The sequence below is a fragment of the Zea mays genome, chromosome 8 (genome assembly GCF_902167145.1).
Source record: "Zea mays cultivar B73 chromosome 8, Zm-B73-REFERENCE-NAM-5.0, whole genome shotgun sequence".
NCBI classification, from domain to species: Eukaryota; Viridiplantae; Streptophyta; class Magnoliopsida; order Poales; family Poaceae; genus Zea; species Zea mays.
Window position 1 is genome coordinate 46,433,194 of NC_050103.1, and position 17,955 is coordinate 46,451,148.

Sequence of the window (17,955 nt, forward strand, 5' to 3'; positions counted from 1 at the left end):
CAAATTTGAGCGCATCTTCTATTGACAGTGACTTTAGTTTGCTATTGGTGCTCTAGTAAGAAAAATAGATGTATTTTGTTGACGGTGGCTTCACAATCTGGCACATGACTCATGAAAAGAAGTGTCCTGCTACAAACATTTTGTTGATAGTGGCTTTAGTTTGTGTTGATGCTTCAGTTTGCTGATGATGATGCTTATACTGTCTTTTACTACTTCAGTTTGCTTGACAAACTATTGTGATGATGGATAAAGTGTGATGTGATGATGGATGAACCAATTTACTATGCTTCAGTTTACTTTGTTTGATTTTTTCCTAATTTTTTGAAGTGTTGTTTATAGCATCAGATAGCTATGAATGAACCATTTTCTGATGATGGATAACATTCTCATCCAATATAGTAGTATAGAGTTGCTGCTGGCTACGTTTTAGGACTAAAACAACTTTGGACTAAACTCTTGGTTGCCAAAGGGTGACAGTAAATTATACCCTAGTGGGGGAAATCCTTTCAGAAAATTGAAGTGCCATTTAAATCCCCTTTGGTGGATTTTTTTCATGGATTTTTTTCCCTATTGCTGCCAAACCAATCCTTAAGGAGCAAATATTTGCGGCAATTTCCATGATTTTCACTTTGATACAGCAGAATAGCAGATACAGTCGGCAGAAAATTTGCATGCGCAGTAATATTCTAGTTGAACAATACATAGATTCATACATCGTCTTCAGCTCAGTCTTAAAATTTCAGCTTAAACCGCTCAAATACATCTCGATAACTACTTACTATCCTAGTCATCTCGATGTCTCCTTCATCCGATCGTGGCTTCTCCTCTGGCCTTCCACATGACCCAATTACGTTTCGCGAAATTTTGAGGGCTCGCAGTTTTATTTGGAGCATGAATGCAGCATTGCTCGTTCACCACACCGAGAAATTTCCAATCATTGTTTCCTCCCAAATCTCGAGTCAAAAAATTATGCCACCCTGAAATGCTAAACGTCGGACGAACGGTTCGCGTACTCTTGAACCAATGCTCCAAACAGAGATGGCCTCTCGATCAGATTTGCAGGCCGGTCAAACTCCTTTGCTAGTCCTGGTACCAAAACGATTCAGATTTTAGATTGACAGTAGGATTTGGAAGCTTGAGCTGGAGTTCTGAAAATACCAATGCTATTCCTAGCTAGGGAACTTGAAGTTCAGTGTAGGAATGCTGCCTTAAGGTTAACAATGTTCAGTTCTATGTGGTTACCTGCATCTATAACCAGGACCCTGTCGCAGTCCATCACCGTAGGTATTCTGTGCGCAATGCTGATAATGGTACAAGCTGCAAAGTCTTCCCGGATGATCTTCTGAATCACAGCATCGGTCTGGGAATCAACGGAAGCAGTGGCCTCGTCCATGAACAGTATTCTGCTGTGCTTTAGCATCACCCGGCCCAGGCATAGCAGTTGACGTTGTCCAACACTCCAGTTCTCACCATTGTCGACGACTAGTAGGTGAACAAAAGAGCAAGTTCATTGTCATATATAGGTGCTGTTGAGTTTGTGATCCAAATTCTAAATATGATGCTGTGTTGACGACCGAAGCATAGGTCCGTCGCCGGAGGCTTAGGCCGGAGTATATATTATTGACCCTAATTAGGGTTTTGTGCGGTGTGTCATCATCTTTACTTCTCTTGTAAGCCGCCATTTAAGGACGGTGTTATGTAAACACTTCACATTATAATGAAGGTTTCGTCTGGCTGCTGTTCGTAGCTTTTCCCTTCGCATTGAAAGGTTTTCACGTAAATCTATGTGTTGTGATCTGTGGTTGTTGGTTGATCTACTTTGTTTTGATTGTCGTTTCTGCTAATAGATGCAACAGATGTTTTAAGAAATCTCTAGGTTCAGTGGTATTACAAGGAAAAACTAAGCATCTTCAATTAGGTTCATGCACAGACATACAGTAGTCTTAGAACACTATTTTATACATGTTTTGACGTGGAGAATCTGGATTGTTGAAGTCCGAACGATATGTAAAGTTGAAGGGTGTATAGGAAAAATGAAGTTTTACATTATTTTCACAGCATATTAAACAATTAACTTAATAGTTAAAATACCTGAAGCATCAAGCTTTTCGGGTTTTGAAGCTACGGCTTCTTTCAACTGACAGCGGCCCAATGCCTAAAAGGGAAATATGTTTAGCTTCTAATGAGACAGACGACAGATAAAGATAATCAGATAAAAGATAGTCTTACTGGTGGAATATATACCTGCCAGATTTCATCATCGGAATACTGCTCAAGCGGATCAATGTTGCTCCTAATGGTCCCTTCAAAGAGAACAGGTTCCTGAGGTATGATACCAAACCGTGACCTAAGGTCATGGAGTCCTAAAGTGCAGATGTCAACACCGTCGATGATTATTCTCCCCTCAGAAGGCTCCACTATTCTGAACAGTGCCTGGATCAGTGTTGATTTCCCACTACCAGTTCTGCCGACAACTCCAATCTTCTCTCCTCCATGTATGCTTATTGTGATGCCCTTCAACACTAGAGGAGTGTTGTGCCTATACCTAAACTGAAAAAGCACAGACAATTTTTTGTTACTTCAATGCTCAGATATTTTAACCACATCACCGTATTGAACTAACTAAACAACATACTGTATCAAACTATCAGTTAGGAAATCTACCTTAAGATCAATGACATTGATGTCGCCTTTTGTTGGCCAATTAGAATCTGGTAGGCAGTCCTTGATCCTCCATGTGGCCTCTGAAGGAATATTTGTGAATTGTTTTATCCTCTCAACTGAGACCATTTTATTTTCAATGAAGCAACTGATCCAGATGGCCCAGAACAACACCTGGTTGAGAGATAGACCATATGATAGTGACAGACCAACATACTCTGCACCATGAGAAGGGTTTTAGAGTTTGAGAAATTAGAGAATATCCCAGAACTTCCATACAAAACTCCTGATAGCGAAAGGCAATCGGTTGTTAGAAGACCACCTGGCTTCACGAAGTTGCTCGGCAATGTGACCATGAGCACGGCTGTGAAGCAGAGAACAAAGCTTCCAATCAGCTCGAGCCGGAAACCGAGCCACTCGTTGGCACCATTGTTGTGGAAGTCCATCCTCAGGCTTGAGTTCACCCGGTTCAGGTTCTCCTGCAAGAAGTTTTCCTCCTTCCTGAAGCACCTGATGGTCATGACACCTTGAACCGTCTCGGAGAAGTGGTGGATCACTGGAGCCTTGGTAATCGACTCGAGGCGAGTCAGCTCCCTCGATGTCGACAAGTAATAGCCCTGGTGTAAATCATACCAGATCATCAAATCACGGAGCAAGTGCACAAATAAGGACAAGCATCAGAGAGAGCTATTGCCATTGGCCATTGCCACGGTGGCATGGCAGCACAAACTCACCCGGTACCAGATGTTCAGTATCACCAGAGGGATTATGGCAATGACGGACGGCCACGCCACCTGACACGTGACGATCAGCACACTGATCACGGTGATGTACATGGATACGCTCATCCAGACGAAGAACGGCAGGAAGAGATCGACGTTCGTCTGATCTGACGACGCCTGCGGATCAACACAAGCCGTGTGAGCACCAAGAGCTACATCAAACAAAGGAAAAAGGATGATGCCTCAGCGTCGCCGTACCCTGCTGAGGATCCTGCCGGACGGCGTGGTGTCGAAGAAGGACATGGGCGCGTGCAGGATGCTGTTGAGGATCTGCTTGAAGAACCGGTCCGCCGTCTGGAGGCCAATGAACGCCACAATGAAAGAGCGAGCCGCGACGAGCACCACCGAGACGGCAGCGATGATGGCGTACACGTTGATGAACAGCGACGGCTGGAACGAGGTTTCGTTCCCGTCGGAGGTCTGGTCGGCAAGCCAGTAGTCGCTGGCCATGAGAGAGCACTGCCACACCACGGAGACAGCCACCACCACAAGCGGCCCCCACCACCCCCAGGCCTCCGTCATGTACTGCTTGTACACGGTGAAGCTGACGTGCCCGCTCGCGCGCTCTTCGTCCTTGATCAGCCGCGCCGACGCCTTCTCGGCCTTGGGCGCCACGATGGAGGACGAGGACGAGTCGCCGTTGGACGCCGCGTTCTTGCTTGACGGCTGCCGGGAGAGGGGCAGCTCGCGCTCGCTCGCCGGCGCCGCGCTCTCCACGAGCTCCATTGAGCTGTCGTGCGCTGCGACCAGTGCCGCGAAGTCGGTGCCTGCCTGGAGGAGCTCATCGTACTTGCCGGATTGCACGATCATTCCGTCCTTCATCACCTGGAAGCATTTGCGTTGGTTTCAGCATGAGTCCAGCTACTACTGTAAATACTAGCTAGTAAAACACAATGCACTTACATATATGATATCAGCATTGTGCAAGAAATCAACTTGATGTGTCACGAGTACTATGGTCTTGTTCTTGAGTGCACCTCTAACACATTCCTGTGCACAAGCATAAGGATCAGTCTGTTGCTGCTCGTTCCCTTAGGAATCTGAACAGAAACTCGAGATGCATGGGATACCTTGAAGATCTCAGTGCCCGTATGCGCATCGACCGCGCTGAATACATCGTCGAGGAGGTAGATGTTGAAGTCCTGGTAGACGGCGCGGGCGAGCTGGATGCGCTGCTTCTGCCCGCCACTAAGGTTGATGCCGCGCTCCCCGATCTCCGTTTGGTCCCCGAATTCCATCATCTCCAGGTCCTTCTCCAGGCAGCACACCCTGATCACCTCCTTGTACCTCTCCCGGTGCATGGGCTTCCCGAACAGGATGTTTTCCTCAATGGTGCCGTTCTGGATCCATGCCGTCTGCGCCACGTATGCCGTGCTGCCGCAAACCTTTACCTGCAGATGTCTCTCATGTTATAGGACTCGCGCATGTAGGCAGACACAAACATCATGTTATAGGATCCGAAGACAGAGGGGGCAGGCTTAGCCTCCAAGCAACCAAACCAGCAAGGACGCAATATAAAAATAGTAAGGGAACCAACCACAATGTATATATTGATATATAATCTTCATTAAGAAACAGTATAATAAAAAAATATCTATTTTGTCAAACAAATTAAAATTACATCTCAGTTATTTTGAATTTAGCTCTACGTGTATTAGCTATATCATAGGCCTTGATAATATCATCAGAACTAATAATTGCCGCTAATTCCCTTTCAATATAAACGACCAGATAATCCCGTAAATAGGCATCTCCCATTTTGCTTCGAAGACGTGTCTTCACAAATTTCATAGCTGAAAAGGCTCTCTCTGTGGTTGCAGTTGATACAGGGAGAGTCAAAAGTAATCTCAATAATTTATCTACCATCGGATAAGAAGAATCTTTATCCAGTTTAACTAATTCACTTGTTAAATCAGCCAAAGATGATAAACCCTTTAGTTCTGGATGGTTGCAAACATCAAGTTGAAAATGTGGCAATTGGCATTCTAATTGCATTCTTTCTTAAATTGAGAAATCTGCAGGATAATACATTTTCACTAGAGAGCATGCCTTTTCTATGTCAAAAGAGGCAAGTATTAGATTTAAGGAAGCACAAAGTAATGATACTTTTCCACTAGAGAGCATACCCGTTGGGGGTGCCAGGCCCATCCGGCCCCCCCTTGGCTTCGCCACTGCAAACATGATATTTAGTTAATATTCTGTTCCGTTTTCTCTCTCTCATAAAGACTCTGCTTCGAAGCCAGAGTGCTGCAGAAACGTAGCAATCCAGAAGATACAAGTTTACTATTTCCTTGTCCGGCAAATACTCAAATGAATAATGTACCACTCTTTAGTTTAGATTTCTTTATGCAGAGCAATGATGCAGGGCACTAAAGCTTTGTAATGTTAGTATAGTAGGCGCTACAAGATCATATCCATTGATCTCATATTCTCATGCACATTGGCACATAATGACATAGTATATGCTACTTGGATACCCAATTCCAAAATGGAAGCTGGAGTTGGTATCCAAGCCAGATTCCAATATCTGGATGCATGGGTGCATCTCGAGTGAAAACTGTCTGAATGCTGTGCTGGAAACGACACAAAATCTTCCATAAAACTCAATCAGACTCTGTAGAAGTAGGACCCCGGTAAATTATTTTGCTTTGCCTTTCATGCTGACAGAGCAGCAATCCCCTGCTGACAAAATCCCCTTCTTTTACCCAAAAAAAAATTATATCAGGCACAGCTACTGCTGCAAAACTCATAGCGTCGTGCGCGGACAAAACGCAGCAGCCCCGTCCATGCGAAAAAAGTACCAACGTCGATCGTGATTCGTGATAGCCTTTTGGAACATGCGTTTTGTCTTGTTGTATATGGAAGTAAAATAATTAATATACTAGTACAGACAGAGAAAGGACAGAAGGCAGCCACCCGGTCACCTCACCTCCATCCTATAACTAAAAAACAACCTTATACATCTAAGCACTGGAATATGAAGAAAGAACACAAAATAAGAAAGTAAGAGATAGGGATAGAAACGTGTTGAAAAAAACAAAAGGCTGCAAGTGGTTGTATGATGAGGTAAAAGGGAGAGAGAGAAAGAGGAGACGGGAGAACATTCATTTTGCACGCAAGGAAAAAAAAGTATTGGAAAAATAAGTAAATTAAAGAGTAGATTCTAATTTTCTCTTCTCTGTAATAAAAAAGATCCAACATTCAACATTAGGTTATATTATTACTCCAGGGCGATAGACTATTTGAATATGTGGTAGATTAAAATGGGTCAACATGTGAGTTGTGACGTCCGATCGAGATATCTATGAATGGGTCTTTGTTACGAGTGGTAGATCATTTGTCTTGCCCTTGCTCATGTGACGTGCGGCCTTGTCGTATCTACTGGCCAGATTGCTGTTACCTTCATCACATACAATTATCTTCGCATGATTGCAGGGCTTTTTCCGTGTTATGAACAAAAAACTATACCAAGTGCTATGTACTAAGTACAGTAGTATATGTGCCTGGCAGAGCCGTGCAGACTGTACTATTGCACTAGGACACTAGGTTGTAGAAAATGGGACATCGTTTCAGTTCTTTCAAAGCAAGTGCACTTAGCATCATGTCAATTGCTTTCAAGAAAAGCAGCGTCTTTCGGACTCCATTCAAAAGAAAATGTAAGCATCGTACGTGGAGTGGTTTCATGCCTGACCAGCAACTCCTTAAATTCCCGAGTGGTAATCGAACGTTTAATTGAGTAATCATTGCATTAAACTGGTTGAAGAAAATATTACTACGGGCCCTTTTTTCGGAATACTTTTGTTTTGAAAACTATGACAGTGTTCGGAATTCGGATATAAAGAAGATCTTTGTAGTTTTGAAAAAAAAGGTATTGGTAAAACTCTTGTTATTTAGTTTTAGTCATGTAAAACTAATATTACCTCCATTCTTAAATATTTGTCGTCCGCTAGTTTATTTTTCGAAATAATCGACGACAAATAAAAAAGAAATGGAGAGAGTAGTTAGTTAAAAAAATTAGTTGTTGGGTCCAAACGCCATCAGCTAATACCGCGGCTAATTGCGAAAGGGCCTCTAACTGAGTTGGTTTGGTTAGGTGGTCTGAGTAGCACTCCTCAGGTCCTGGGTTCAACTCCCCGTAGGAGCGAATTTCAGTATGTGGTTAAAAAAAAATCCTCTCGTCTGTCCCACGCCAAAGCATAGGTGAGAAGGTCTTCTTCTTAATATAATACCCGGGGACTATCTTACCCCCGCAGGTCGAGTTTTTTAATACACGGCTAATTATTAGCTACCTTGCAGCTAATAATTAGTTTATTGATTAATTCTGCTAATAATTTATTAGCTGGCTTACTATTAGCTTTAAGGTTTCAAACAGGACGTTAGAAATTCCGTTCTAGACTCTTTTTTTCTGGACCATGGTTTTGTCTTGTTCTAAAACCGAAGTTTCTTAATACTAGAGTTTGTTAAAACTACAACATCGAAACAAGGTCAAAGTTGCAGCTGCACGCTTGCTCCTACCCCGTGTCGTGAGTCGTGACTGATAGGTGATATCAATGAACGGACAGGCACGGCCCATACCAGCCAGCCAGCTACCCCCCCCCCCCCCACCCCCCACCCCCCACCAACACACACACACAAAAACGCATATTTAGCCTTTTAGAAGTCAAATTATTTTGAATCTATAAATATATATATTAATATCTATATTTCTAAATAAGTTTAATATAAAAATGAACTAATATATGTGAAATACATGTATAATTTCTATAAAATTTATGTATTCCAAAGAGAGGCAGAGAGCCTTAACTCCTCGTATATACCTTTATTTTAGGATGGAGGAAATCTAAATTTGTACATAAGACATCTATTGTAAAGTAGGGCTCGGTTATATTGCTCTGTCCCAAAATATAGATCGGGGGTCCAAAATATAGATTTCATATCTAACTAAATTTATATAGAACATGCAAACATATATATAGTAACAAATAAGTACCAAAAAATCAATTATGAAACAAATTTGTATAGTAAGCCTTAAATATTGATATTATTTTTAAATAAATTTGGTTAACTCTAAGAATTTGACTTGTTACAAACTTAAATTGGATTTATTTTTAAATCGATGTGGGGGGTTGATTACCTTCTACGTGCTGACATTATCAGACCGTATGTCGTCATTATATATAGGATTATTGATTTATTGTCCATGATCAGGCAAAGTTAGACAAGGCCTCGAATCGAATACACGAAGATATATCGTCTGCATGCTTTCTTGCAGTTGCAGGGCACGGGACGACCGGGACCCGACTCTACTATGGTGATGCAGATGCACCCAAGAAACTGGAACACCTGACCCCTGCTTGCTTGTACAGTACTGCCTAGCTAGACTATCTGCCACCGTACGATTCTATACCTGTGTCGTCAACGAGTGCTAACGTACGTGGCACATTATTGATCTGTTTTCAATTGGTGAAATGTCGCGTATTATTAATGTCGATCGTATATATAGGACCACATTTTACTTGATCAAATCCGTGCTGTTCGAAGAAGAGGCAGGCGTGGATGCGAAGTGGCATATATATGGACCATGCCGTTTACTTACCACGTAGGTAAATATGCAGATCGACACACGTGCATTCAATACTTACTACTAGTAAGGAGAAGGTTATGCGTGTAGCGTGCGTACCTTGCCGGAGAACTTGCGCATCTCGCCGAGGATGCAGCCCAGCAGCGACGACTTGCCGGAGCCAACCATGCCCACCACTGCCGCCAGCGCACCCGTACGGATGTCCAGGTCGATCCCGCGCAGCACCTCCTGGCCGGCGTCCACCTCGTCGTCCCACGCGAACACGCCGTCCTTGACCTGCACGGCCATGCCGCCCGACGCCGCGGCGGGGTCCCTCTCCACGGAGCCCTCGTCAAGCTCCGCGCTAGTCATGTACGAGTCGAGGCGCTGCAGCGAGATCATCGCCTGCGACGCCTGGATCATCGCCTGCGGGAAGTTCCGCATGGGCTCCTGTAGGATCTTGAAGAAGGACGTGGCGGTGAAGACGAGGCCGGCGTCGAGGCGCACCCCGGCGAGCACGCAGGTGGCGAAGACGAGCGCGGAGACGACGACGGGGGCGCTCCAGAGCGCGATGATGTTGCCGGAGATGGAGTACATGAAGCGGGAGAGCCAGCCGAACTCGAGGCGGCGGAAGCGGCCGATGCGCGCGTTGAAGTGCTCCTCCCACGCCTGGAACTTGATGACGCGCATGTAGTTGAGCATCTCGTTCGTCGCCTTCATCCGCTGGTCGCGCTCCTTCATCAGCGAGAACTGGTACCGGTTGTTGCGCCGGGTGCCCAGGAGCACGAACACCATCACGCCGGCAACGCCGATCAGAGCCGACGTCACCGGGGGGCCAAGGTACGTGTACAGCAGGCCCAGAGCAACGCCAACCTGCATCGATTCAGCGATAGCACGATGCATGCCATCAACGTACGGTACCACGGTACAAAGTCCAACATCAACGACGACGATCCACAAAAATACTAAAGCAGATGAACCACTAACTTTAGGAAAACCGTGCATGCTAACCACTTCGGCATCAGACCTAGGATTATAATCTGCCTAGATTATATGATCCAACTTATTTTAAAGTTGCACTTAATTCAAAATAAGTTGGATTACATAATCTGAGTAGATTATAATCCCAAACAAACACTTCTTAGCCTTCACAACCTTTAACATAATTGTATCTATTAAATATATAAATTTATAAAATATGCTATCCAATAACCATAATAGATAATACAAGACAAAAGCATGATTTAAGTGTAAATTGTTGCTTTATAAACTATACTACTAGAGAGAGAGAGAGAGAGTAAAACTTCTGTATCAACTGGCTACTGTGCTCGATAAGAGTAATATGAACGCAGCAATTAAAAATACCCCAAATAGGGTGGTGACACTCGCGTCGACGTGGCACGATCGCCAGCCACACTTGACCTCTTCTCGACGATCGTTTTAAAACACTAGTCGTCTTCGTTAATCAATGATCTTTTTAAGACACATACATTCTTATGGTAGTGTGGACTATGGCCGTAGATTTCCAGCTTGAGAGAATAACAGGGGCTTTAAGAGGTGGTCGATGATAGATGAAGGTTGACCGGTGGGGGAGACTCAATAATCCAATATTGAATCTTTTGCCTCCACCGGTTAGCGTAGCAGAATTTCACCTCTCTAGTCTAATCTAGACGGAAAGAGGGCAAGATGCTCAAGCGTGTGTAGTGCAGAACGTACGAGCGTCCGTCCTATGCGTGTGGTCAGATTAGGAAACTGTTGCAGGCTTGCAGCCTACTAGTACTACTACCTCAGTTGCTGCAATGCCGTCTGGTTGCGCGCATCATAAAAGTGGTATTGATGCCTGCTAGTGCTAGCTAAGCTACCACGGTCCTTTTGTCAGGAACAACAAACAAAAGCCGCGCGCGGTTTCATCAATACGTGCGGTGCAGGTGCCACGGTACCCCAGGATGTCGGATCCCAACCACATGAGATGAATTGAATGAGAAAATGTGTTGCGGTGAACTCGTGACTGGCGACGCTATCTGGGGGATCAATCGTCGGGACCTGTTCCATGTGCTCTGTGCCTACAGCTTATTATAAACTGATAAAGCTAGCAGAACTGGCAGCTGGCGTGGCGTGTTCTGCTGTTTTGTTCCTTGGTACCCAAGCGAACAAGAAAAGAGAGCAGTACGTTTCGTATTTGTGAGAGAATCAGGCAGGCACAGTGGCAGTTGCCAACACGAGTAGCATGCACACCTGGCCCAGGTCCGCATCTAGGTAGCAGCGCACGGTCTTGAGGCAAAACCCGTCGTGCCCGTCGCCTTCGTCGACACTCGACAGTCGACACGATTGATTTGATTCGTCTTCCACGTGCCAGAGACTAGAGAAAGGCACCAGGATCGGATTCTGGATTCTCTCGTTATCATTACTACTGTGTCACTCCGTTTTAAATCCAAATTATAAAGTATTTATTATCTAAAATTTATAGTCTTTACTTATATATTTAGATATATATAAAAAATATATAATTTAGAATAGAGGAAGTATTTTACAGTACATAATTAATACCATTTGTTAGACTTTCGAATCTCTTTTTAAATAAATTTGTTATAGACAATTTTTTGACCGAATAGTAATATAATAATATAAATTATTTTATCTAAGAAAAAATATGATATTATCCGAGGTGACAAAGTGGAAGAAGCCCACGAAGCGAACAACAGCAACATCGAAGTCGATGACGGAGTGTCCAAGGATATGCATGAAACGATGCTGGATTACGTGGGTAACGGAGGTGGTCTGTCGTCGTCATCGTCACTGACACATTCATCTTGGAAGCTGTTCCTAAAATGAATCGCTACGGAACTAGTGGTTGATACACTTTAACTCTTTTAAATTTTGATTGAAAGGATAAAAATATTAGCAATACTTACATCTCTAAACAAGTGTAATATAATCTTCCTAATATTATTATACATTATAAATCCTAATATTTTTGTCAACTAGTAAAAATAAACTGTTGCATACATGAATTATTATGGTATAAATAAAATTTTTATTTTGGTGATTTATTATTTATCTTTGTATTATAATATGTTTATTTTTTATTACTGTTAGAAATCATTATAAATTATAAATCGTTTTTAACTAAAATAATTAGTTTAATAAAATTTATAATTTTGACTAATGGATTTTTTGTTCTCAAAATAAAAAATGATAAATTAGATATAAATAAATTGTAACGAACTAAATAAGTTTTAATATAAAATATATAATTCTAATATGGAAAATATGTAATAACCGTCTACCAAAAAACTAAAATTCAAGTACCTAAATTTTAGCAAAAAATTGATTATATATATTTGTTTGACATATTTTTTTTTATCAAAACTAGAAATATTTGCTTGTTAGAAAATAAAATTAACATTCCCTATTCAACGACGGAGGGAGTACTATGCAATGCGATAGATGTGAAAAAGAACCTAGATTCCAGACCGCGTTGCATGGCCTGGACTTGAAAGGGGTTTTTAATTTCTTTTTAAAAACATACTTGGAAGTTGGAATTTTGTTGGTACTGTTGTACTCGGTACTCGTACCGACGCAAGGGCACTTTATCATTTGTGGACGCCGGAAGCACGATGGCTGCTGCGGGAACGCTAGCATCAAACATGCACAGCAGCCACAAAGAACTGTAATACATAAAGTGCTGCATGTGTTTTCTAGCAGTCGTGTCGGTGCCTAGCTTACTACTGGGCTACTCCTATTACTTGCCAGGTTCGAGAAATCAGATTTATGCCACTGTTTTTTTTTTGGAAACCAAATGAAATACCTAGTTGTTTCATTTAGGATCCAAATAAACTAGGTATCTAATTTTATAAAAACGTGTATACAATTAATCCTACTTACTATATATAGGGCACTACTTGTGTGCTCCAACTAAGCGGAGCGCGGCGCACGGAACAATCAATACGTGCAACGGTGCAAGCCCGCCCCACCCCACCCCACCCCAACATCCCCTAAAACCATGTGGGCCGTTATAAACGAGTTCGAGTTTTGAGTTCCAGGAGGAGCCCTGGAGCAGAGCTGCGGAGAGAGAGCCAGTGCCAAAAGCTGCCAACACCGCACGAGCCGTCCGCGACTGATCCAACCGCGCTCAGCGCCGACCCGCCGACCCGTGCAGCTCAGACGTCGTCGTGCGCAGCCTCGCAGGCGCGAGGAGAACCGCATTCGGTTGTCCGTCCATCGACCAAAGAAACAACAGAGAATACCAACGAAACAAGAGAGAATGGGAGGCAATGGCCAATGATGCGAGGACGGCGTGCAAAAGTGGTCTACGTAGCGAATACTCCTATATGCCTTAGGGATGGGGCGTATGTATGTATACCTGGAGCGGCATGAGCCAGAGGTAGTGGATCTGCAGCATCATGTCGGAGAGCTGCTGCGCGTCGACGGCCATGTAGTTGACGATCATGCCGAGCCCGTGCTTCTGGCGCGCTGAGCACGAGAGCCGGAGGCCCTTGCGGTACAGCGCCACGATGAGGGCGCCCCGGATCTGCATCCCCAGCTTCTGGCAGTGGAAGTTGTACTGGTGGCTGCACAGCGCCTCCGCGCACTTGGCCGCCAGCAGCGTCGCCACCAGCCGCGCGCCCTCCCCGAACGGCCGCTGCCCGCCGGCGGACGTGAAGTCCACGAAGCTCTGGATGAGCGTCGGGCCGACGTACATGACGGTCAGCCGGAGCAGCGCCAGCAACGCGTTCAGCAGGAACTGCGCCCAGAAGGTCCGGAACAGCGTGTGCCGGACCGGGTTGTTGTCCTTGGACGCCCACGCCGACGGCCAGTGCAGGGTGAAGAGCTCGTGCATGCGCTCTGGGCGGTGGGACGGTGCCAGCGTCGGCACGTCCGACAGCTCCAGCGCCGCGCGGTGCCCGCGCTGCACCAGCGGGTTCATCCAAGCCCACGTCGCGCGCGAAGCCCACGACGCCGTCGCGTAGGGGGTCACGTTTTTCTCCGTCGCCTTGTTGCTTGCCGTCTCCTCCTCCGCCGCCCCGGTGGCGTCGTTGACCACCGCCACGGATATGCCCGTCGACCCGAGGATGGAGAGGACCGGGAGGGGAAGGGACAGGACCAGCGCCGCGATCGCGAGCGCGTCGTCCGGGAGCCTAGCGGCGGCCACCACGAGGCGCGCGACGGAGGTGCCGGCGAGGAGCGCCGTCAGCGCGGGCGCCGCCAGCCAGTACAGGCGCAGGGCCAGCGGGTGCGCCGCCGCGCGGAACCGCTTCTCGTGCGCGACGACGGCCGCGGCGGCCAGGTGCGCCGCGCACTGCAGCGCCAGGAACACCGCCTCCAGGGCCTCGCCCTCTCCGCCGCCTCTGTTGACCAGGGAAAGGACGAGCAGCGAGGCGTAGAACGCGGCGAGGACACCGGACGCCGCCAGCGCGACGACGAACCCGGCGCCGACCCGAACCCCGGCCCGCCCCCCGGCCCTGTCCAGCAGCGGCTGCTTGTCGCCGTTGAGGGCGCCGCCGCCATGGCGTCGTCGCCGTGTGGAGATGAGCTTGGCGGCGCCGAGGCAGAGCAGCGCGACGAGGAAGACGGCGGACGCGGCGGAGAGGAGCATCTGCTGCGAGCACGTGGAGAGGAAGAGGAAGGCGACCCATTCCCCGAGCCCCGCGGCGGGCGCGGATGGGAGGTCGCAAGCCTCCGTGGTGAGCCACCAAGGCGGCTGCGACGCGAGGGCCATGCGGCGGCCGGGCGGGTTCTGGTGATCAGGGGCGGCGTGGCATGCAGAGGCTGACGAGGGAGTGTGTGGCTTGGCTGCGTGCCAGCCAGACGCCCAGTCCCCAGACGAGAGGAGGGGAGGGGAAGGAGGGGAGGGGAAGGAGATGCACTGACGCAGAGCAAGGAAGGCTGCTTCTTATTGTTTGGTTGCGGACTCGCGGTGAGTGGCAGAGACGACGTGTGCCGGGGCAGCCGAACGGAACAGAACTGCCAGCGGAGGGGGGCCAATAGCGGCTGGCTTTTGTGTGGTGTGGTTCCACAATCCAGCATCCCGTGGATCCGTGCTGAGAACCATGCGCTTGTCTCCGCCGCTGCCGTGCTACAGCGGGCGGCAAACGGCGCGGTCAACATGACGTGTGCAGTCGTCTGCCTGCCGTGCCTTCTTACTAAGCACCATATGGCACCCACGTATTCCGTCCTAATCTTTGCGTCGCCAGAATATGCATCACGCCTCTACAAGGCAGCTTCATGCACAGCATAAGGCTGGTGTAGGGATGGGGGAGTTCCCCGCCACCAATAGCTCCCATCCTCGTACCCGCGATGCAAAAATTTTCCTGCGGGATCTCCACAAACCGCTTATGGAAAACATTTCTTCCTCATCCCTGTTTCCCACGGTGATAAATCCACAACGGAGATCTCCATCCCCGTTTAAATTATAATTAAAACATACGTTCTTTGTTATTGATGTTAAACATTATCACTTATACATATTGTTAGATATAAAAAATTATTATGCATACATCAAAATGAACACATTTGTACTACCACATGTCTACCAAATTTTGTCACTCTATTTAATCCAATATTCTAAAACCATTATAACCAAATGATTTGACTAATAACAATTCATGTACATATACTAATAATTTACATACACATGGATTTCGAATCCCAACATCCCAATACAATAATTTGTAAAATCTCATACACTAGTTCAAAGCATGTTTTTGAAAATTAACAAAACTATTTCGGATTGCTCACAACCTGACGATAAACGGCGATGACAGACGATGGCGGCCGGTCCGGCGAGGCACGGTGGGGGACATGGCTCGGTCGCGTGTCAAGGCGAGGGTTCGGTACGATGGGGCTCGGCACGGTCCCAGACGGTCCGGACGGGGGCTCGGATGGTATGGACGAGTTCCGGTGTGGGCGTGCAGAGGCTCGGCGAGCTCGGGCGCTCAACGGCGAAGGCGTGAGGAACCCTTAGCGACGGAGAGGAAATGGGGGCGAGCTCGACAGGGGATAGGGGGAGCTCGGCTGCCCTTTTATAGAGGAGGAGGGGGAGGGGAGAGGACGCCGAGGGAGAGGAAGGGACGCCGGTGTCCATCAAAGCCATTGATGGCGTCTGTTTCCTTAGTGGAGTGAATGTGAGAAGGAGAGGAAGATCCAACGACGACAGTTTTAGGCGCAGGTAGGCGAGGGGTTGGACGCGGACGGTCCGGCCTAGCGCGGGCACAAGTGGCTTGGCCGGGCGTGGATGCGACGCGGGCACGAGGTGCGGACGGTCCGGCCAACGGCCAGGGCGCGACTGGAGGTAGGGGAAGGGCCTGACAGGTGGGACCCGCAGGTAAGTGAGTGAGAGGGAGAGGTGGAGGGAGGTTGGGCTGGGAATGGGCCTTGGTGGGACAAAATGGTTAGGGTTTTCGTTTTTTTCTTTTCCCCTATTTTCCAAAATTATAAATAAATATATTTTTAAACAATTCTAAAAATCATAATACTTATATTAAACTTATTTATAACTAAATATTTATTTTTAGACCAATGTTTCTATATTAATTAATTAGGCTTTCAATATAAAAGAAATTCTACAAAACAACCATAAATCGAATATGAGCAAACAAAAATCATTCTAAATGCAATTAGATCAAACACTTGAAAGAAAAAAAATATTTACTATTATTACTATCAATATTCTAAGTGCATTATTTTTAGTTGATGGTTTGAGGTGTTACAAACCTACCCCCTTAAAAAGAATCTCGTCCTCAAGATTAAGAAATTTCTACTCTGAGTTCATCTTCTCTTTCCCAAGTGGCCTCATCTTCCGAATGATGACTCCACTGAACTTTACACACGTTGATAACTTTACTCCGTGTAATTCTGCAGGATGTTTCCAAAATTATGATAAGATACTCCGAATAAGTCAAATCCTCATTAACGTTGAGTTCTTCCATAGGTAATTGTTCCTCAGGCACTCTTAAGCATTTCTTAAGTTGTGATACATGAAATACGTCATGCACGTCCGATAAACTATCGGGTAGCTCTAACTGATACGCTACTTGACCTTTTCTTTCCAAAATTTTGAATGTGTTGATGTAGCGAGGAGATAATTTTCCCTTAACCTTAAATCTTTTCATTCCTCTCATTCGTGAAACCTTAAGGTATACGAAGTCTCCAATTTCAAAGATCAACTCTCTTCTTCTATTATCAGCATAGCTTTTCTATCTCGACTGTGCTGTTTTCAAATTCTCTCTAACAATCTGCACTTGTTTTTCTGCTTCTTGGAGAATTTCGGGACCAAATACTTGACTTTCTCCGGTCTGATTCTAATAAAGCGATGTTCTACATTTTCGTCCATAAAGTGCTTCAAACGCTGCCATTTTTAGGCTTGCTTGGTAGCTATTGTTATATGAGAATTCTGCATAAGGCAAACTTTTATCCCAACTTCTACCATGTTTTAGAGCACAAGCTCTTAACATATCTTCCAACACTTGATTTGTTCTTTCTATCTATCCATCTGTTTGCGGATGATAGGCTGAGCTGAAGTTTAGCTTGGTATCCATGGACTCATGTAATCTTTTCCAAAAGCACGAGGTAAATTGGGTTCCTCGGTCTGATACGATCTTCTTCGGTACTCCATGCAGACAAATAATCCTCGACATGTATAATTCTACTAACTGGCTCCCGAGTAAGTTGTCTCACGGGTATAAAGTGTGCCACTTTAGTCAACCTGTCCACTATAACCCATATGGAATCATAGCCATCACGAGTACGGGGTAATCCAACTATGAAATCCATGTTGATTTCTTCCCATTTCCATTCCGGTACTTTGAGAGGTTGTAGTAATCCTGCTGGTCTTTGGTATTCGGCTTTAACTCGTTGACATACATCACAAAGTGCAACATACGTAGCAACATCTCTTTTCAAACCGTACCACCAATACTTTTCCTTTAGATCCTGGTACATCTTAGTACTTCT

The 17,955-nt window shown here is 45.8% G+C and overlaps 1 protein-coding gene across 2 annotated transcripts; it reads right to left on the bottom strand.

Moving 5' to 3' along the window:
• Window positions 1-588: 588 nt before the first annotated feature.
• Window positions 589-14,939, bottom strand: LOC103635154 (ABC transporter C family member 14). 2 transcript variants are annotated; one of them, XM_020542610.3, is made up of 13 exons: window positions 13,367-14,939; window positions 9,124-9,876; window positions 5,570-5,614; window positions 4,514-4,834; window positions 4,347-4,433; window positions 3,642-4,268; window positions 3,396-3,560; window positions 2,984-3,278; window positions 2,665-2,879; window positions 2,245-2,550; window positions 2,092-2,155; window positions 1,243-1,482; window positions 589-1,086 (listed from the first exon to the last, which is right to left on the bottom strand). In XM_020542610.3, exons 1-13 carry the CDS (start codon window positions 14,720-14,722, stop codon window positions 986-988), a joined length of 4,575 nt encoding a protein of 1,524 aa, XP_020398199.1. In that variant the 5' UTR covers window positions 14,723-14,939; the 3' UTR covers window positions 589-985. The 2 variants fall into 2 exon arrangements, with proteins under 2 accessions (XP_020398199.1, XP_008655904.1); XM_008657682.3 differs by lacking the exon at window positions 5,570-5,614 and having other exon boundaries at window positions 13,367-14,908.
• Window positions 14,940-17,955: the final 3,016 nt, after the last annotated feature.

Bases quoted from the DNA above. Each gene is read 5' to 3' on its own strand.
- LOC103635154 (XM_020542610.3), bottom strand. From the start codon at position 14,722: ATGGCCCTCGCGTCGCAGCCGCCTTGGTGGCTCACCACGGAGGCTTGC. The intron at 4,269-4,346 runs GTAAGTGCATTG...AAATGCTTCCAG, and splicing joins ACAATGCTGATATCATATAT to GTGATGAAGGACGGAATGAT. The intron at 2,156-2,244 runs GTATATATTCCA...TTTCCCTTTTAG, and splicing joins CCGATGATGAAATCTGGCAG to GCATTGGGCCGCTGTCAGTT.